The sequence below is a fragment of the Primulina eburnea genome, chromosome 7 (genome assembly GCF_022965805.1).
Source record: "Primulina eburnea isolate SZY01 chromosome 7, ASM2296580v1, whole genome shotgun sequence".
NCBI classification, from domain to species: domain Eukaryota; kingdom Viridiplantae; phylum Streptophyta; class Magnoliopsida; order Lamiales; family Gesneriaceae; genus Primulina; species Primulina eburnea.
In genome coordinates, this window is record NC_133107.1 from 26,186,030 (window position 1) to 26,208,423 (window position 22,394).

Sequence of the window (22,394 nt, forward strand, 5' to 3'; positions counted from 1 at the left end):
TTTCAATAATTTGAAGAACTAAGTCTCGGCCCTTTGTATATCATCAATAATATTGTGGAGTAGGATTAGGGAAGTTATTTAGAAAAATAACCACTCCCTCCATAAATTCAATTTACCAATTTGAATTGTTTGGGTCGGGTCGGGTCGGGTCGGGTCGGCCCTCATGGGTGACCCATTACCTTTAACCCATATCTCTACTATTTATTAAAGCTGAGACCCACTTAATAACTACCAGTGCGGACACCAAATTTTGGTTTACCCTTTTGCCCTTTTGTTTTGCCATTTTATCCTTTTGTTTCGTTTCAAATATATTTATCTCTCAAATTATCCCTCAAAATAACTCCTCATCTCCAACCAACCACCTTCTCTCTGCACGATTCTCCCCCTTTTATCCTTTTGTTTCATTTCAAACATATTTATCTCTCAAAATAACTCCTCATCTCCAACCAACCACCAACTCTCTGCACGATTCTCTCTGATTTACCCTCACAAATCTTCTTCTCTCTGCATGGTCCTCTCCTATTTACCCCTTCAAATCATCTCTCTGCACGCTCAAGAAACTATTGATGAACACTCACCTTATACATTCTCCAATATTTCTTCAGAATAGGCGCTTACTTCCTTAAAACACAAGGTATTAATTACTCTGTTATATTGCTTGCTTAGAATTGTTATTTGTATTTCTCCCTGATTACAATTCTGAAACTTGGTTCTATTGGTTTAAATCTCTGCTGCAGCTTGATAACAGTGATATATTCGCCATAAAAGGAAAGAGGATATTTCTTTCAAAAAGAAACTGAAAATTTTGTTCCGGGACTCCATTTAACCTGCAAAGATGTTTACATCACCATTACCGTTGATGGTAGAATGAGAGAAATAATTGTTGTGTTTCTTATGCAACAATGATGCTGCTCACAGAGGTATGTAATATCTGCAATTTGATAGGGAATTCACATTGGCGAAAAATTTAATAGATTTTTCAAATCTAGGGTTAGTAAAATATTGGCCGTGGATTCAAGTTTTTTATGTTATTATTCTTCATGCTATAGATTTTCAATTTTGATAAATACGTCACCACTTTGTCTTCTATTTTAACTATTTTTCATTTTGGAAAAAAAATATGGCATTGAACCGTATTTTTATTTGCCGTATAATGTACAATTTTTTCGCACTGACTCGAAAAGTATTATACAGGAATCTGTTATCAGTAATATGAGTGACTGGAATATGAATAATGTTACATAATAACAAGACCTTAATATCACAATCAAACAAATAATATGAAATTTCAACACCGTCAATTATATTTTGTATGAAAAACACATCAAGTAATAATCTTAATTTATCAAAATACATGTTAAAGACAAAAAATCCAAGGGAACTAGATTGCTGCAAATTTCGTATAATCTATTCAATTTATGTGGCTAAAGAATGGATCACAATTAATCAAAATCGCCTTACTTGGTTGAAAATATGTCCCATAATTGTCCAAACAACCTCGAACAATATACCTTTGGTGTCTGTCCGTTTCAAGAGAACTCTAGGGTAGTTATCCAACAAATTAAATTACTATTACTTTTTACACCCAATATCACTTTGATGACATTACTTGCAAACGCTCCCAATATCATTCAATTGGGTAGTTTTGGCACGATATCATTCAGTGGCTATTCAGGAGGTTGACCAGATCAAATTAATTAGGTGATACTGGTTGGCTTTCTCTATGATTACAATTTAAGCCAATTCTTGCCTAGCTTTCTCTATTGTATTATCTATTGTAATATACAAGTACTATAGATTTTTTCTAAAAAAATTTGACTTTCAAGGTTTAATAAAAGGTAAGCTTCGTTTCGTACCTTCTTTTTCTTTGTTTGTCCCACCAAACCCTATCTATCTTATATAATTACCTTTTCTCCATCTTTGTTGTAAACACAATAATATTTTTTACTCTCACTCAAACATTACTAGGTTTAAAATTTATATAATATTCTGAACAGTGCAAAGAAAAAAAAAATTTCTTAACTATTTTTAAGGAATCAATCTGGTAAAGTTAATAATTATTTCAATAACATTTATTTATAGTAAAAATATCACAACTACTATGAATCTTATTTTAATTAACTCATAATAACTTAGTTGTGTATCCTACATGATAACTTTTTTCCATCATTCTTTTCTCTTATTTAATGTACATTCATTGTTTTCCATTATATTGTTGCATTTATTAATTGTTTCGTGGGTGATACTTCTCATTTATCTTTTCCATTCAAGCCATTATTTCTTTTATAAATTTCAATCACGATCAGACACTGAAACATGTTAGTTTGTGACTTTTTGCCATCAATCTCTCCCGTTGTTCGTTTCAATTTACGAATTATTTTACAAGCCATATTGGTAATAGATGGTTCTAAGATTGTGCTCCTCCTACTCTTCTAGGAAACAAATTGAATCCGATAAAACAAAATTTAATTTTTTTATTTGTCTGAATTACACAGCGCAAATAACTAAATTCTGACGAACCAATGAGCAAGGGACACTTTCTACCCTCAGATTTCGGCAACAAAACATAATGTTTGATTTATCGAACATTCTCTTAAATTTGTTTCCTATTTTGCACAATTCACACGGTTTTTCCTTTCCACCTATTCTTTGATGAAAAATATCAGTTGATACTAAAAACATGAAATTGTTCTATTTTGTATTCATAAACCACCATAAACGAATCGCAGGAAAGAAAAATATTATTCGCCGGCCCTAAAAGGTAATGACTATCTACTCACTTTTTAATTTCCTTCATTGCTATTTATTTTGTTTTGGTTTATATTGCTATTTATTTTGTTTTGGTTTATGGGTTGTAATGCAAATGGTTGCAAAAGAAGTGTAGATTTAAGGCTTCCTTGCAATTCGTTCATTTCGGTATAATATTTATTTAATTTATTAATGTTGTTCAAGGTTTCCCATTATATAATAAGGGTTTTTTTTATGTTATACAAAGTTTGCACCAGTTGACATAAATCTTATTCATGTTCCCATAATAGTTTATCCAATTAAAACATGTTACTATCTTCCGCCATCAACTTTCTTCCCGAATATGTTATTGCATTTTTTAATTTTCAACTTAGTAATGTTTGAGTGAGAGTAATTATTGGAGCTATTTAAGGTTAATGCTGGTATATTCATGTAATTCACGAACATGTTTGTGCATTTCTTTAATTATTGGAGCTTAACCATGTCGATACCAATATTTAATAGTTTTCTTCTAAATATTTACACATATTTAAATACTATTTAGCTTTAATGTCTTCTCCTCCTACACGGGCTACTACTCATACCAATCGCAATGACAATGAAAGGCGTCAATTAAACACAGCGCGACGACGAACACAAAGACAATTAATGACACAAGCTGAACGACAAACAAATCTAGATCGACGTCGGTCAAACTACCAAAAACGTATAAATAGAAGTGCACATGCTACAAATTCTGATGAATCCAACGTTGAAATGACAGATGTTACTACACATTTGAATGGTATGTTACATAAAATATGTAATGCTTCCTATTTATCAGTCATTATTTTCATTTTTAATACTTTTAATTTTATATAACTCAATCACGTATTCTTATTTATATTATTATTTCAGAAATTTATTTATTTATTCATTCTTCTACAAACATATAACGCTCTTACATGTTTTTCCAGTTCCCCTCAACAACAATTTGGCTAAGACTACCACATCACATGCAATAACAGAAACTTCTTCAAATCAATATGGTATTTTTCATTTACATGTATAAAGTCAAACGATTTTGAACATTTCTTTTAAATATTATATTATAATATATGCAAAACAATATTTGATACTACATCCACATGTAATAAATAAAATTATAATATTTTATTAATTTAACATCATCATTTACATATTTTTCATATCTAATAATTTGAACAACAACATAATTAATTATTTAACGTTCATTTTTCATGTCAGGAATCACCGCAACTACGGTTGGACAAGTGTGTCGTATACAGACATTATCTTATCAAACAATGACATCAAATTTTGAGCAAGGGAGTACTAGCACATATCAACGTCTAACTGATTTAAATCAGCAAGGTAATCTACTAAATTCAAATACTCCTTTGGATGTAACATGTACCATTTTTTTAATGACTTTGCATTATGTCATCTATGTTCTCTCAATATATTATTTACTAACTTTGATAAAACTCCATGAACCAATTGATCGATTTTAATCTTTTTAATATAATCTTCAAAATTTCATGCACAAAAATTTAATCATTTAAACGTTTCAAGATTGATTTGAAAATAAACTAGGAAGCTTATTTATTCAATCTTCCAACAACTATTTCTTTTTAAATTTGTTAGTTTAAAGATTAATTTGAACAATATTGCAGGAATTAACTTCAGTGAAAACAATGTCATTACTAACATAAAACGATATCCACGTCCACGTCGATATCGTAATCTAGCAAGAAATTTCTGTGAAAGTGGGATAAATTATCTATGGCAATTGTCTGACACAAGAATTTGTATGCATTGCCAAGCTCTGTTGTTTCATGGTGAAACATGACAATTCTGCTGTAGAAATGGAAATACAAATTTGGATCATATCCCTTCTCCTATTGAATTGCAAGAGTTGTATAAAGCGGATAATGAGGAAGGCAGGCATTTTCGACAGTTCATAAGGGCATACAATCATGTTTTCTCTTTTACATCGATGGGAGTCAACTTAGATGAGTCCTTAACAACCAGTACACATGGAATTTACGCATTTCGTGCCCATGGATCAATATATCACTCGATTGGAAGTCTTCTACCAAATGAGAAATGTAGGCCACGGTACATGCAGATGTGGATTGTCGACACAGATCATGATATAGACAATAGACTTCATGAAAATCCAGAACTAAGGCGAGAATTACTTCTTAAGATACAAAACATTCTTGATCAACACAATCCATTTGTGCACGTGTTTCGACAAATTGGCAAATGTCAAGACATACCTAACTGTAGGCTCATCATCAGGCAACAAAAACCTAATGAACATCAATATAGTTTACCAACAACATCTCAAGTAGTAGCTGTAATTGTTGACAACGAATTTCAAGAAACTTTGAGCGGTCGAGATATTACTATACAAGGTATAGGTGGAAATCTTATCAGCATTCAAGATGTAGTTGGCTATTATGATCCTCTGCAATATCCACTCCTTCTGCCATATGGTACATATGGTTGGGATATAAATAGCCGAAATATCAATGGTACCCGGTTAACATGCTTAAATTACTATGCATATATGCTACAGGTCAGTGAGAAAACATTTTACTTTATGCTTCATTTTTTTAATTAAAAACAATTTATAACTTACATATACACCTATACTCATATATTGTAAATTATCTTCTTATTCAGATAAGAGAAAATTCGTCATCTTTGCTACATAGAGGAGGCCGTCTACTTCAACAATACGTAGTTGACAATTACGTAAAGATTGAAACACATAGACTACGATGGATACGTTCAAATCAACGTGATATACGTTCTGAACTTTACCAAGGATTGCAAGATTGTTTACATGGAGGTGAAAATAATGCAGGTATTATAACTTAATTATTAAAGATTCATTTTTCAAAACATATATTACAACTGACAAATTACACATATCGACCAAATGTGTTGCGCGTTTTCCTACCGCAAGTGTACGGTGTCAAGTTTTAGTACTGGTTAGAGTACAGATATCGATCCCACGAGGAGTGTGTATAAAATCTATATCAATGCTCGTAATTCAAATAGCCAAGACTTTATCTAGAAAAATCAAATGAAAGGTTGGTTTGTTTGAACGAAGTAAGTGAAAACAATGAATTAAATTAATCACCGAATGGAGAATTACCAATGATAGAAAATATCTAGAGGAATGATTTCACTAAGTTTCTACGATAATTCTTCTGGTTGTATTTAAATTCCTGAATTCCTATTATTTAATGGCCAAGAACACTTACGTATTTTATTCCCCCTTTCTCAAGTGACGAATAAATTGTACCAATCAAACTTTGATTCAATTATTCCTAATAAAATCCACGTTTAATTGGTAAATGCAAATAATGTTCTTACTCAAGCCTCGCTAAAGTTATACGCCTTCCGAACGATATAAACAGTCAACGATGCGTCTCTAATGATCTATAATCCTAATCCCTCTCCCGAGTTGTAGAATTAATCAAACCACATACAATTTATGGCCAGTAAATTGTAATGAAATAAAAGTAGAGAACACAATTAAATAAACGGAATTCAATCATAAAAATATCCAGTCAAATAATCGTATAGACAAAGTTACGTCAGCCTCTAGAATGGAAATTTAGTTCATCACGAAATCCAAGAGAAAACAAGACATATTCGTAGTTCTAGACATCGCTACACAATAAAGTGAAGAAACAAAGGAAAAGATAACAAATCCGAAGTGTCGTCTCTGTCCCCAGATCCGTCGTTCTTCGTATTTGTAACTGTTCTTCACACTATGAATCTTTGTCTCCAGTATGCGCTCCGTTTCTCGCGTCTTTTTCTCCCTGGACGGCTGAAGATCTCCTCTGTTTCTCCAGTGACGGCTGCCCTCGAGTATGACCTAATTCACGCAATTTATAATATTCTGGATGCGGCGCGCGCGCGGTGGCGCGCTCGGTGCTGCTCCTCTGGCCATGCATGTTCGCGCGGTAGTGCATGAAGTCGCGCTTGCGCGCGTCGCTCTCGGGTATGTGCGCGCGGGTGCGCATGAACTGGCGTCACAGCGCTTAGGTGTCTGGTCATTCGCTTGTATGGGTGCGCGCGGGTGCGCGAGATTTGGCGCGATGGCGCGCATGCCACTGTCGATCATTCTGCACATCATTGCGCGCGGCTGCGTGTGATCTCGCGCGGGCGCACGCGAGGCTCTGTCCGAGGGCTTGAGTGAATGTGCGCGCGACTGCGCGTGAAGTGGCGTGATGGCGCGCGCACTTGTGTCCCATTCCGTGCTCGTGGTCGTGCATTTCTTGTCCACTTGGCATCGTGTCCGCTATCTTCTCCATTCATGAAATGACAATCAAAACAAACCAAAAACGCATAATTCTGTTCGAAACAAGCATGATTCAAAATGGATTCTAATATAGATTAAATGCAAATCTTGAACATATCAAACCCCCCAAACTTGAACTTTTGCTAGTCCCGAGCAAAATAGAATAAAAGCTAATAACTAAAGAAAAGATTAACGCCACTACTAAAGTCACGGATATACGAAAAGTGATATTGACCTCCGACTCATCTAATTTCATGTAATTCACGATTTCCCAAGAGTCACGTGTGTGTGTGATAAGTCAATGTTCGTTTACCCCATCGAATGCTCAAATAGAGTTGTAATGCCCATTCGCCTTACAGAATCAAGACATCATCAGTTTAGTTCAACTCACACTTCATCAAAATATAAATTTGCATTCGCAGATCACATAGGACTTTATCGGTGTTTAATTGGCTCAATAAATATTCAACAGAAATATACCAAAGATGAAATCACCCCTTGAGATGCTTGCATGCAAGTGATTAAAGTTTATACTTGATGACAGTGTTTTTCTGGTATCCATAGGCTTGACTTGAGCAACTTTTCTCCACTAGTATATTGGATAAATGTGACAAGGTTAATAGGTCTTGTAGGCTTGTAATGTTAGGCTACGGCTCATGGCTACAATAAAGGCATGAAGATCAAAATTTGAGAGAAATATTTGAACTTCATCAACTTCACCCATTTTTATTTTCTTTTCAACCACCACCCACTTATTGTTTTCTTTTCATTCATATCCTTCATTTCCCAAAAGCTTTCTTTCTACCACTTTTGATTCATTCTTTTCATTGTTTTCCTTCTCTTTGAACTCCTTTCTGTACATTAATTTTTTTTTTTTCAAGGAGCATTTGAATCATTACAACACCAATGAATTTATTTCTCTCAAAATCAGGTAGGAAAATAAGTGTATAAGCTTCATTTGGTAGTTGCTGTGGGATATAGAATAGATACAAGTGGGGGCTAATTGTATGTCATTGACACACACCACTTGATTTTTAGTAGGCTCAAAATGGGACACTAAGGATATTTCATGTTCATTTGGTAGGCTCGAAGGCTCAATGGTTTCAAAGATCGCCTAAATCATTCCTATGTCACATGATATCCGTATTTCGCCTCGAAAAGTGCTCAAACAAGTTCTAGACTACCGTCAATCCATTAGTCAACTCATACAAACCAGTCACATGCACTTTTCAATAAAAATGATAGATGAAATAGGTGCACGAAGAAAAAGTAAGCATCTCCATTAACTTTTAAGCTCAAAGGGCTACAATTGACAGTAAACAAAGAACACAGGCCCAAAGATGTTGTGAAAACAATGCCTAGATCATTTCTATATCTGCAAAAGCGTCAGTCAATGTCATGCAAGAATTACCAATAATCAGATTTCCCTCATCTGTTTAGCATCACAGACATGCAACTTGTCTCTAAGCAACGATAATATCAACAAACACGACAGTGCAAAATAATTGTAACTCCTAAGTTATCAGGAACACATATACATTTCAGGATCGCAATTCAGTTTTCATCATCGATCACACATTTTACTTATCCATGACTTTTCCTAACAGATAAAGAATGCAATAAAAAAAATCAAACTAACTACTGTTCAAAATAAAAAAATTCATAAAAATTCCAACAAGCAATTTGTTACCCCCCAAACTTAAAGTATGCATTGTCCTCAATGTATAGAAATGAAAAACATGACAACACATACCTCGCTCCCGAGTGTCAGAACTCGGGGCTCGAATCATCATTCCTAGTATCTTCATCATCTTCGTCCATGTGCTGCGGGTACTGTGGTGGCCAGGCTGGTTGTGGTGGGTAAGGAACATCTTCGGGTCCAGGTGGGAATCGCTGGGCAAGCGCCGATGTGAAATCCATCATGTAGGACATGAAAGTATTAGTGGTTTGTCGGTGTTCGGCTTGCTCTCGGCGCTCAGCCCGCGACTCTTGTTCCAGTCGGAACATCCTATCTCGCAAACTAGAACGAGTAATCGATGGTAGTGGTGGTGGATTGCGTGCTTTGGCTCGCTGGTTGTACTCTGCCCTGGCCTCTTGCCGTTCTATTTCGTCTCCAAAGCGCGAACGTTCTACTTCACATACCAAGATTGGGCCTTTGGCTTTCAAGACCTGTTCATCTGCGCTCCATTGCACACCGGCATAAAGACATAATGCAGTGATAGTATGTGGGCAAGGGAGGCTGACGGTCATAAGTCCTGTACCAGCACACATGATATAACTGTTAATAAGCTTCCCCAAATCCACGGTCCGCCCAGTCATTATGGCGTAAATCAACGCCACTTTATCTTTTGTAATTTCTGTCTGATGTGAGGAGGGCATGGTCCGTGAGAGAATAAAAGATGCCCAACTGCGTGGTTTACGGCGTAAATCAGATTTCTTCAAAGTGATTGGGGAGCCCTGATTCAATCGCCACTCTGCACCCTCGAAGCCTAAGGTCCTGATAATCTCATCGTAGTTCACATCCCCAGTGATCAACTCAGTGTACCCGTCATTTTCAAAATCCGGCAGATTGTAGATTGCATTAATAGTGGCCGAATCAAAATATACAAGTTGCCCTCGCACCAAAACTCCGTATTCTTCATGTTTGATTCTCAAATTCGCATAAAATTCACGGACTACGGATATCACAGCGTCTGGCGGAGACTGGGCTATATCCATCCACCCTCGTCGCCCGACCTCTCTAATGAATGCACAATCGGGGTATGTCATATCTAGCCCTCTTTCTGGAATAATCGACCTAGACATGGTGCTCTCATATACCCGAAAGGCTTCCTCGTTCCAAAATTTGTTAGCATTGTAGGAACGAGACGAGGAAGCCCCGTCCTTTGATTTTTTTCGAGGCGGCATAATTTTCAACAATTTGTATCCACACCAATAATCAAAAAATAAAGAGCACAATGCCACCAACAAAGCTTGAATTCTGAAAATTGACCCCAAACAATAATAATGAGGAAGAAAGATACCCTTGAAGACAATAGCTTGAGATGACAACCGGCGGCGAAGGGCGGCGGCGGCGGCGTGCCTGAGCGGCGGCGGCGGCGGCGGTGTTTTTGGTTTTGGGAGAGATGGGTTATGTGTTTATGAGAGAAAAAAGGTGGATTGAAGGAGTTATGCAGTAGTTTTGTTGATGGAGGGTTGTGGGTTGAGTGAATTGGAAGAGGATTTGTGAGGGTGATGAATTTTAGGAGAGAAAAATCGAGGGAGGCGGCTGTGGTGTGGTGGAGGATGTGTTTTGTGTGTGAAAAATTCGGTGGGTAGGGTTTTAAAAAAAACATCTGGTACGCTGCGCGCGGTCGCGCGAGAAGTGGCGCGGCCGCGCGCGCGCTTCTGTATTTTGGAAAGAATTGAGAGCGCGCGGCCGCGCGAGATGTGGCGCTTCCGCGCGCGCGTTACTGTAATTGAGTGAAGTTTTACGCCGCGCGGGTGCGCGTGATATGGCGCTGCCGCGCGTACCCCACTGTATTTTTCCAATATATGAGTGCGCGCCATCGCGCGTAATATGGCGCTGCCGCGCGATGGCCTCTGTACTCTCCCCTTTTTTTTTCTTCTTTTTTTTTTTTAATAACCTGCAAAAATAAAACAATTCAAGTTAATACTTAAATATAGAAAGTTAAAAATATTAACTATGAAATTGAAATGACATAATGAAGCAGAGCGAATGCAAAAATAAATAAATGTGGGTTGCCTCCCACACAGCGCTTGGTTTAACGTCATCAGCCCGACTACCAGTCCTGTCAATTGGGTTCACCCAGACTAAGATTGTCAATATTCCTCACTTCAGTTCCATAGTATGCTTTAACCCTCTGTCCATTGACCTTGAAAGTTCGTCCATCACTGCACTTCAGCTCGACAGCTCCATAGGGCGACACCGTTTCCAAAACAAATGGCCCCGACCATCGCGACTTAAGCTTACCAGGGAACAACTTCAGACGAGAGTTGTACAGCAGTACCTGTTGTCCTGGTTTGAGCTCTCTTCGAACTATGATTTTGTCATGCCACTTCTTAGTCTGTTTTTGTAGATCTTGGCATTCTCATATGCATCATTTGGGAATTCGACCATCTCGCTCAATTGTAGTTTTCTAACCTCGCCAGACGCTTTCAAATCAAAGTTCAACTTCTATACAGCCCAAAATGCCCTATGCTCCAACTCCAATGGTAGATGGCATGCTTTTCCAAATACCAGCCGATAGGGAGACATCCCAATAGGCGTCTTGAATGCAGTCCGATAAGCCCATAGCGCATCATCCAAATTTATAGCCCAATCCCTCCGGTTTGTGTTGACAGTCTTTTCCAGTTTCTGCTTAATTTCCCGGTTGGATACTTCAGCTTGTCCATTCGACTGCGGATGATATGCTAGTGCGACCTTGTGCTTCACATTATATTTGGCCAATAGTGAGTTGAAAATTCTATTGCAAAAATGCGTACCTTCGTCACTTATGATGGCTCTCGGTGTTCCAAACCTGGTGAAAATGTTTTTCTGTACGAATTTTGCTACAACATGAGAGTCATTAGTACTGGTGGCGATTGCTTCCACCCATTTCGACACATAATCAACAGCTAACAGAATATAAGAATAACCAGAGGAAGGGGGAAAAGGTCCCATGAAATCTATGCCCCAAACGTCAAAAAGTTCCACTTCCAAAATATTTGTCAGTGGTAATTCGTGACGCCTAGAGATGTTTCCTAACCTTTGGCATCTATCACATGATTTTACTGAGGTATAACTATCCTTAAACAAACTAGACCAGTAAAAACCGGATTGCAATACCTTAGCCGCTGTTCGTGACGCTCCAAAGTGTCCACCATATGGTGAAGAATGACGCTTCTCCAAAATTTGTTGTGCTTCAAGACCTTCCACGCACCTCCTAATCACTTGGTCAGCACACCTCTTATACACGAACGGATCGTCCCAATAGAAGAACTTTATATCATGGACGAATTTCTTCTTCTGATGGTAGCTCATGTCTGGGGGAAGGGTTCCACAAGACAAAAAATTAGCAATATCAGCAAACCAAGGAAGTACAAAGTTTACCTCAAAAAGCTGCTCATCTGGAAATGTCTCTTGTATGGCTCCCTCTTCTTCCTTCTCTTCTAGCTCAAGTCTTGACAAGTGGTCAGCCACTTGATTTTCGCATCCCTTCCTATCCTTTATTTCAAAATCAAACTCTTGGAGCAACAAGATCCACCTTATCAAGCGTGGCTTTGCGTCCTTCTTGGCAAATAAGTATCGGATAGCTGCATGATCAGTGAAAACGATTACCTTTGTACCTACCAAGTAGGGTCTGAACTTGCAAAGGCGAATACTACTGCAAGAATCTCCTTTTCGGTAGTTGTGTAGTTTTGCTGTGCCGCATCCATGGTACGACTTGCGTAGTAGATTGATCTAAAGAATTTATCACGTCTCTGGCCCAACACTACACCTACTGCATAGTCACTTGCATCGCACATCAGCTCAAAGGGCTGCTCCCAGTCCGGCACTATCATAATTGGTGCAGTCACCAATGCCATTTTTATCTTCTCGAATGCCTGCAAACAATTATCATCAAATATAAAAGTCGACTCCTTTTCAAGTAAATTGCACAGGGGTTTAGTGATCTTAGAAAAAACTTTAATGAATCTACGATAAAACCCCGCGTGTCCGAGGAAGCTCCTTATTCCCTTGATGTTCTTTGGTGGAGGAAGTTTTTCAATGACAACCACCTTGGCTCTGTCCACTTCTAATCCCCGAGACGACACTTTATGTCCAAGGACTATGCCCTCTTGGACCATAAAGTGGCATTTATCCCAGTTAAGAACTAAGTTCTTTTCTTGGCATCTCTGCAAAACAAGGGATAAGTTATGTAAACAATGATCAAATGACGAGCCAAATACCGAGAAGTCGTCCATGAAGACTTCCATTATCTCCTCCACCATGTCTGCAAATATGGCCATCATACACCTCTGAAAAGTGGCAGGTGCATTACATAGCCCAAAAGGCATCCTCCTAAAGGCAAACGTGCCATAGGGGCATGTGAATGTTGTTTTCTCCTGATCTTCCGGAGCTATAGCAATTTGGTTATAACCTGAATAACCATCTAAGAAACAGTAGTGACAATAACCTGCAAGTCTATCAAGCATCTGATCAATAAAAGGCAATGGAAAATGATCTTTTCGTGTGGCATTTTTCAACTTTCTATAATCAATACATACTCGCCAACCAGTTACAGTTCGAGTAGATATTAATTCATCATCTTCATTTTTTACCACTGTCATTCCACCCTTTTTTGGTACTACTTGGACAGGAGATACCCAGCTACTATCAGAAATAACATAAATTACACCAGCATTTAATAATTTCAGTACCTCATTCTTCACAACCTCTTTCATTGCTGGGTTCAACCTCCTCTGGTGATCCACATAAAGAGTATACGACTCCTCCATCAAAATTTTATGCATGCATATAGTGGGGCTAATTCCCCTAATATCAGATATCGACCATCCTAAAGCAGTTTTGTATTCTCTCAGCACTCTTAATAATTTATCTTTTTCATCACACGAAAGGGAGGAAGAGATAATTACCGGATACGTCGACTTCTCACCTAAAAAAGCATAACACAGGTGGCTTGGCAACTCTTTCAACTCAGGGGAAGGTGGTATTGCCTCTAGTTTCTCATTTACATCCAACTCCTCGTGCGGTGCATCTTTTCTCTTTTCTTTTTGTAGTGCTTCAAGAGCCACTAATTGCTCTTTCACTTCCCAATTATCTTCATCAACAGTTCCTGCCGCACCTATCAGACAGCTCTCCAAAGGATCCCTCATTCCTGCACAATCAAGAGACATACATGAGTCTATAACATTAATGATTTTACAAGTGCTTACCTCATTCGATCCCTTCATGGCGTGATAGATGTTAAAAATAACTTCTTCTCCGCCAACTCTCAAGGTGAGTTCACCCTTATGAACATCAATCAATGCCCTTCCAGTCGCCAAGAATGGTCTCCCAAAGATCAATGGAGCATCATGATCTTCTTCCATATCTAAAATCACAAAGTCAGCAGGAAAAGTAAACTTATCCACTTTTACCAGTACATCCTCGACGATCCCACGCGGATACGTGAGACTTCTGTCTGCAAGCTGTAGGGTGATAGTAGTTGGTTTAACTTCTCCAAGCTCCAATTTCCTGAAAATAGAAAATGGCATCAAATTAATACTTGCTCCTAAATCACATAAAGCTTTACTACAATGAGAACCACCAATAAAACAAGGAATAGTAAAACTCCCTGGATCTTTCAATTTTTGTGGTAATTTCTTTTGTAGTATGGCATTGCACTCCTCAGTAAGCTTCACTGTCTCAAACTCTTGCAGCTTCCTCTTTTTAGACATCACATCTTTAATAAACTTTGCATAATTCGGCATTTGCTCCAAAGCATCAGCAAATGGTATGTTGATGTGTATCTTCTTGAAAATTTCCAAGAACTTTGCAAACTGATCATCTAAATTCTTCTTCTTGAATCTCTGAGGATAGGGTAGAGTCGGCTTATACACTGGAGGTGGTTCAACTTTGATTTCAGCCGTGGATCCCTCCACTTCACTTTCTTCAACTGTCTTCTCACTGTCCACTCTCTCTTTGGGACTCTGTACCTCTAAGTCCTTCCCACTCCTCAAAGTGACTGCCTTGCACTGTTCTTTTGGGTTCACCTCTGTGTTACTGGGAAATTGCCCCTTGTTCTGATCTTTTAGAGCATTGGCCAACTGTCCGATTTGCGTTTCCAAAGATTTCATTGTGGCACCCATGTTTCCCATGTGAGTCTCCATATTGTCAAGACGAGATTCAGTTCTCGCCATCATTTTTCCAGACTCAGCAACGAATGTACCTACCAAATCTTTTTTGATGTATTGAACCCCGGTGGAGGATTCAACACATTTTTATTGTTTGCATAAGAAAAGTTTTCGTGATTTCTTAATCCAGGATGATAAGTGTTAGGGGGAGGGTTACCTCTATATCCTCCATATCCACCCTGATTTCTGTTGTTGATATACTGTGCTTCTTCAGGGGTGGATAGTTCTTCAGCAACCATCGATGGACCCTCGATTTCAGATGTACTCACTTTGTTCATCGCTGCTATTTGAGTGGGCAATGCAGATACCTGAGCAGTGAGTGACGTAATAGGATCCACAACATAAATTCCAGCTGTCCTTTTTACTCCTGCCCTTTCCGACGGTCACTGGTAGCTATTTATCGTCATCTGTTCGAGCAAGTCATAAGCTTGCTCCGGAGATTTGGCAAAGATCGTACCACCAGCTGCAGCATCCACTGTTCCTCTTGTTTGCCCATTTAGACCGTTGTAGAATAATTCAATCTGCACCCAGCCTTCGAAGCCATGGTTTGGGCACTTTCTCAACAGCTCCTTGTATCTTTCCCATGCTTCATACAATTGCTCGAATTCAGTCTGCCTAAACGTGCTGATCTCAATCTTGAACTGGGCAGATTTTGCAGGGGGAAAGTATTTCGCTAAGAATTTCGTGGCTAGCTCATGCCATGTCGTGATGCTTCCCAAGGGAAGTGATTGTAGCCATCCTCGTGCTTGATCCCTGAGAGAAAACGGAAACAAACGCAGTCTAATAATATCATCAGAAACATTATTAATCTTTACCGTGTCCGTTATCTCCAAGAAAGTTCTCAGGTGAACATGAGGATCAGATGTGGCTGTTCCAGCAAACTGGTTTTGCTGAACCATATTGATTAGAGCGGGCTTCAATTCGAAATTATTGGCGTTGATTGTCCCTCTTGCAATCCCAGAGTAATGATTGCTGATCACTGGTCTGAAGTGATCTCTTATAGGAATCGCCTCTGGTTGGTCGCGTCTGTCATTTTCTCTGTTCTCAGCCATTGCTTGAATCTCTTCTCTTCTTGCTTTTCTTAATCTTCTCGCAGTTCTTTCGATCTCCGGATAAAAAATAAGCAAGTCTGAGTTTTGCGATCTTAAAATACACTGTCAAACAGGAAGAAAAATAAAACGCTTAATCAATATCAGATAAAAAAAAATAAAAGCTCTAAATTAAAATCTAGACTAATTGGTAACAATACTGATATAAATTCAAATTTGACACTCCCCGGCAACGGCGCCAAAAACTTGTTGCGCGTTTTCCTACCGCAAGTGTACGGTGTCAAGTTTTAGTACTGGTTAGAGTACAGATATCGATCCCACGAGGAGTGTGTATAAAATCTATATCAATGCTCGTAATTCAAATAGCCAAGACTTTATCTAGAAAAATCAAATGAAAGGTTGGTTTGTTTGAACGAAGTATGTGAAAACAATGAATTAAATTAATCACCGAATGGAGAATTACCAATGATAGAAAATATCTAGAGGAATGATTTCACTAAGTTTCTACGATAATTCATCTGGTTGTATTTAAATTCCTGAATTCCTATTATTTAATGGCCAATAACACTTACGTATTTTATTCCCCCTTTCCCAAGTGACGAATAAATTGTACCAATCAAACTTTGATTCAATTATTCCTAATAAAATCCACGTTTAATTGGTAAATGCAAATAATGTTCTTACTCAAGCCTCGCTAAAGTTATACGCCTTCTGAACGATATAAACAGTCAACGATGCGTCTCTAATGATCTATAATCCTAATCCCTCTCCCGAGTTGTAGAATTAATCAAACCACATACAATTTATGGCCAGTAAATTGTAATGAAATAAAAGTAGAGAACACAACTAAATAAAACGGAATTCAATCATAAAAATATCCAGTCAAATAATCGTATAGAAAAAGTTACGTCAGCCTCTAAAATGGAAATTTAGTTCATCACGAAATCCAAGAGAAAACAAGACATATTCGTAGTTCTAGACATCGCTACACAATAAAGTGAAGAAACAAAGGAAAAGATAACAAATCCGAAGTGTCGTCTCTGTCCCCAGATCCGTCGCTCTTCGTATTTGTAACTGTTCTTCACACTATGAATCTTTGTCTCCAGTATGCGCTCCGTTTCTCGCGTCTTTTTCTCCCTGGACGGCTGAAGATCTCCTCTGTTTCTCCAGTGACGGCTGCCCCCGAGTATGACCTAATTCGTGCAATTTATAATATTCTGGATGCGGCGCGCGCGCGGTAGCTCATGAAACGGCGCGGTGGCGCGCTCGGTGCTGCTCCTCTGGCCATGCATGTTCGCGCGGTAGCGCATGAAGTCACGCTTGCGCGCGTCGCTCTCAGGTCTGTGCGCGTGGGTGCGCATGAACTGGCGCCACAGCGCTTAGGTGTCTGGTCATTCGCTTGTATGGGTGCGCGCGGGTGCGCGAGATTTGGCGCGATGGCGCGCATGCCACTGTCGATCATTCTGCACATCATTGCATGCGGCTGCGCGTGATCTCGCGCGGGCGCGCGCGAGGCTCTGTTCGAGGGCTTGAGTGAATGTGCGCGCGACTGCGGCGCGATGGCGCGCACACTTCTGTCCCATGGCGTGCTCGTGGTCTTGCATTTCTTGTCCACTTGGCATCGTGTCCGCTATCTTCTCCATTCCTGAAATGACAATCAAAACAAACCAAAAACGCATAATTCTGTTCGAAACAAGCATGATTCAAATGGATTCTAATATAGATTAAGTGCAAATCTTGCACTTATCAAAATGCATTACAGGAAATGTTGGTACCAGAATCGTTTTGCCATCATCTTTCGGTGGCAGCCCACGTGATATGTACCATCGGTATCAAGATGCCATGACTTTGGTACAAACATATGGAAAACCAGATATAATGCTTACCATGACATGCAATCCGAATTGGAATGAGATAAAATATCAACTACTTCCTGGTCAATCATCTCAAGACCGTCCAGATTTGATTACAAGGATATTTAAATCTAAATTTGAAGAGTTTAAAAAAGACATTGTGGATAGGGGGGTTTTGGGTAAGGTCCGCTCTTATTCGTACGTCATTGAGTATCAAAAAAGAGGGCTTCCTCATGTTCATATGCTGGTCATATTTGAAAATAATGACAAGTTGTGTACTCCAGATCACTTTGACTCAGTTGTGCGTGCTGAAATACCTTCACAAACAGAAGAACCCAATCTACACAAAGCAGTAGTCCACCATATGATACATGGGCCCTGTGGGTCAATCAATCCAAATTGTCCATGCATGGTAAATGGTAAATGTAAGAACTTTCCAAAGCCATTTGTGGAATACACATCTCGAGGAAATGATTCATATCCTTTGTATCGAAGACGTGAAGGTGGCCAAGTATCAATTACCAACAATGACAACGTCTTCATTGATAATGGTTGGGTTGTCCCATACAATCCATGGCTTTTATTAAAATATGATTGTCATATTAATGTTGAAGTATGTGGAGGGATTAAATGTGTCAAGTACATATACAAGTACATCCATAAAGGTCCTGATCGGGTCGCACTAGAGTTACGAAATGGGCAAAATTGTGATGAAATCCAACAGTACGTGGATGGAAGGTGGATTTGTGCGCCTGAAGCATTGTGGCGAATTTTCTCATTTGAGTTCAGTAGGATGTATCCTTCAGTCATTAGGTTACAACTACATACACTAAACCAACATTTGGTTTATTTTGTCCCCCAACAACATGTAAGTGATCTACTAGCAGATGATGACAACTCGAAGACTATGCTTACAGAATTTTTCAAAATTAATTGTAATCCTGACTTGATTGGAAAGTATTTATATCGAGAATTTCCACAATATTACACATGGGTGAAATCTGGGAAAAAATGGATTCGTCGAAGAAGCAACAATAAAGTGGTTGGGAGAGTATATGTTGTGTCACCATCTGAAGGTGAGAGGTTTTATCTCCGTATCCTTTTAAACCATGTCAGAGGCCCAACATCTTTTGAAGATCTAATGATTGTGAATGGGGTAACATATTCAACAGTTAAGGAGTCTGCTCAAATGAGAGGACTTCTTCAGCAAGATGATTATATAATACAATGTCTGGAAGAAGCACGTGCTGTTAAAATGTCATCTTCATTTAGAAGGTTATTTGTATCCATACTGGTGTTCTGTCAACCAACAACAGTTCGAGAACTCTGGGATGAGTTCCATCCTTGCATGTGTGAAGATTATGGTCTAGACATTTCATCAAATAACTTAATCATCAATAAGTTATTGCTTGAGATACGAAGGTTGTTGCTTCAGTACAAAAAGAAACTTGATGATTTTGATTTGCCAACAATAAGTGCTGAGTTTTTAGAAGACACAACACTACCAAGAATCATTGAGGATGAGCTTTCTTATCATATTTCTGATGATGATTTGAGAGCTATTGAACGTTTGAATGCTCAGCAGAGGATTGCGTTTGACACCATCGTAGAAAGTATTATGCAAAACCAATCAAAACTTTTCTTCATTGATGGTCCTGGAGTTACTGGTAAGACTTTTTTATACCGCTCAATGTTGGCACATTTGAGAAAAACAGGTAAAATTATAATTGCCGTAGCAACATCTGGAATAGCTACAACATTGTTGCAAGGTGGAAGAACTGCACATTCACGATTTCTAATTCCACTTAGACCAACAGCATCAACACTGTGCCAAATAAAAAAACAATCAGAACTTGCAGATCTAATAAGACGTGCATCATCTATAGTATGGGACGAGGCTCCAATGGCAAATCGCTATGCTTTTGAATCCGTCAGTATGAGTTTTCAAGATATTATGGACAATCATATAGCGTTTGGGGGGAAGACAATGGTTTTTGGTGGTGATTTTCGACAAGTGTTACCGGTTGTTAAACGAGGGTCAAAGGCAGAACAAATTGCTGCAAGTATTTCAAGGTCAACATTCTGGCATTGCTTAAAGATAATACACCTTCAGCAAAATATGAGATCTGCTCAAGATACTGACTTCTCGCAATTTCTCTTGCGCATAGGTGATGGATTGCAACATACTGTGAATCGTGATTTCATAAAGTTACCAGATTCAATTATCATACCATGGGAAGGAGAACAATCAATTCAGATTTTGATTGATTCTATTTTTCCTAATATGATAAATCATGTTAACGATGAAAACTATATGGTTGATAGAGCCATCATCACACCAAAAAATGTTGATGTCGACAATATTAATCAAATGCTCATTATCAATTTTCCTGGAGAGGAAAAAGAGTATACCTCTTGGGATAGTGTAGAAGGTGACAATCACAACCTCTTTCAAGAAAAATTTTTGAATTCCCTTTGTCCAAGTGGTTTGCCACCACATAAAATCATATTGAAAGTAGGAAGCCCTATCATGCTCTTGAGAAATGTTGCGCCCGAACTTGGTCTATGCAATGGGATAAGATTAATATGCCATAGTCTTGGTAGAAATTTTATAGATGCTGAGATCATAACAGGTACTCACAAGGGTACCAGATTCTTTCTACATAGAATGCCCTTGAAAAGTGAAGATAATTCTGGATTACCATTTGAGTTGACACGTCGACAGTTTCCCATAAGGCTTAGTTTTGCTTTAACAATAAACAAAGCACAAGGTCAAACAATCCCAAATATTGGCATATTTTTGCGTAACCATGTGTTCAGCCATGGTCGGCTATATGTGGCACTTTCTAGAGGAGTCTCACAAAATTCTACAAAAATTCTGGTAAAAGATGGGAATTTAGAGCGTCAATCTGGAATATTCACAAGAAACGTGGTTTTCAAAGACGTATTGCTACCTAATAGAGAATAATTAATTGTGAGCAATTCAACTCTCTTTATTCTAATTTTTTTCAAAAAATACATTATGTACAAACATTATGTGTTACATGTTTCAACGTTATAATTTGGGGGATGCTAATAAATTTTATTGTCTACGTTTTTATCTCTGCCCATAATTATCTATTTCTCATCATCTATCTTATCACGCAACCCGAATAACCGTTTCTGGCATTTCTACTATACTTTCTATATTTATTGAATCAAATCTAAACAGATCTTGGGTAGTGCCTAATATATAAACATATTATTTATGATTATTTGATTGTTGGCTTAATTTTAATTTCTTTGTTGATTATGAATTGCCTTTGTGTTTTTTTTCTCAAAAGCTGAAGGATACTGATTGCAAACAAAGTATTTGTATAAATGACATACTCAATTCAATGGATCAGATCTACTCGCCCCCATCTTCATCTGGTTTGTTTTTAACAGTGAATTAGTTTATGACCTATCATTTATTATGTTGCATTATATTAATGGTTATATCATATTCGTCTGTTCGTTTTGATCTTGCAGGTCAGATAATATATTTATTACGAGCTTCAAGATCTTATGATCTAATCTCTCACATACTCTCAACAGATTCAATAAATCATTATATTATTTATTCTTAGACATAGTTTTATTATAATCTTTAGAGACAAATTTACATTTTGCTTGGTAAATAGTAAACTCAAATGTTTCAATATCTAGCAGAGTCCTGATGGCAAAATCTGAACTTTTATATGCCAGATGAGCATATTTACTTATCTGACATATTTGAATATTGCCGCATATGTATTTAAATATGAAGATTGGTACATAAAGAACATGTATGATGGAGGCATTAATCCAACAAATAATCTCCATCAATAGCCAAAGCCGCGGTTTTTTAACATTTTTTGTATTACAGTAATAAACTCTACCTCAGCATGGACTTACAAATTTATAATTTTCATTGTTCTATCTACTTAATTTTTTAATTTCTATTTAAACTTAAGCAAAATATTTTATGTGTATTCCGACCATGATTTAATTGTAACAAGGTTAATTTTATAATTGTTTGTCTTAAATTTACATTCTGCCACTATTGCACCAATTTGTATTCTTCCTCTTTGTCAAGTCATCTACTTACAATATTTCAGTTTTTTTTTTAAATAAAAATAGTTTGCCCATTTTTACTTTATTTGCCATGTATTTAGCGAAATACTGGCAGTAGTTTACATTTTGTTCTGTCATATCGATTTTTAATAGCACGCTTTAATAGATTGTTCTATTTGATTTGTATGTTTATGTTTTACTATGGTATGATTCGATAAAATTAATATTTTCTTATTACGCTTGACCAAAGGGTTTCGATTATGCATAAAATGATTACAGATATCTACAACTTGATTTTTTATTTTTTAATTTATTAGATGAATATAAAAGATAAATTTTAGGTTTTGATATTCAATAAATTAAATTGAGATGATATTCTCATGTTTTTTAGACCCTCTTTTGACTATTTGTTTACTTATTTTACATTGAATTCTATCATTATTTTACATGATATGATATTATTGCTTC

At 37.7% G+C, this 22,394-nt stretch overlaps 1 protein-coding gene and 1 long non-coding RNA gene across 6 annotated transcripts; both read left to right on the forward strand.

Moving 5' to 3' along the window:
* Nucleotides 1–368: 368 nt before the first annotated feature.
* On the forward strand, nt 369–1,046 carry LOC140836198 (uncharacterized). Its single transcript, XR_012119019.1, has 2 exons — nt 369–634; nt 738–1,046. It is a non-coding gene; the product is annotated as an uncharacterized lncRNA (long non-coding RNA).
* A 1,778-nt stretch (nt 1,047–2,824) lies between these two features.
* Nucleotides 2,825–21,595, forward strand: LOC140837335 (uncharacterized). 5 transcript variants are annotated; one of them, XR_012119306.1, is made up of 8 exons: nt 2,825–3,532; nt 3,705–3,776; nt 3,994–4,119; nt 4,422–5,332; nt 5,440–5,623; nt 17,762–20,826; nt 21,176–21,263; nt 21,363–21,595. XR_012119306.1 is itself a non-coding variant. In XM_073203467.1 (8 exons), exons 4-7 carry the CDS (start codon nt 4,745–4,747, stop codon nt 20,818–20,820), a joined length of 3,726 nt encoding a protein of 1,241 aa, XP_073059568.1. In that variant the 5' UTR covers nt 2,825–3,532; nt 3,705–3,776; nt 3,994–4,119; nt 4,422–4,744; the 3' UTR covers nt 20,821–20,826; nt 21,176–21,356. The 5 variants fall into 5 exon arrangements, 4 of the variants coding, with proteins under 4 accessions (XP_073059568.1, XP_073059566.1, XP_073059569.1 ...); XM_073203467.1 differs by lacking the exon at nt 21,363–21,595 and having other exon boundaries at nt 17,762–18,031; nt 18,137–20,826; nt 21,176–21,356; XM_073203465.1 differs by lacking the exon at nt 21,363–21,595 and having other exon boundaries at nt 21,176–21,356.
* Nucleotides 21,596–22,394: the final 799 nt, after the last annotated feature.

Excerpts from the sequence above, each read along its gene's own strand:
- LOC140837335 (XM_073203465.1), top strand. The coding sequence starts at position 4,745 with ATGGGAGTCAACTTAGATGAGTCCTTAACAACCAGTACACATGGAATT. Across the intron at positions 5,333-5,439 it reads ACTATGCATATATGCTACAG|ATAAGAGAAAATTCGTCATC; the intron begins GTCAGTGAGAAA and ends CTTCTTATTCAG. Across the intron at positions 5,624-17,761 it reads TGGAGGTGAAAATAATGCAG|GAAATGTTGGTACCAGAATC; the intron begins GTATTATAACTT and ends AATGCATTACAG.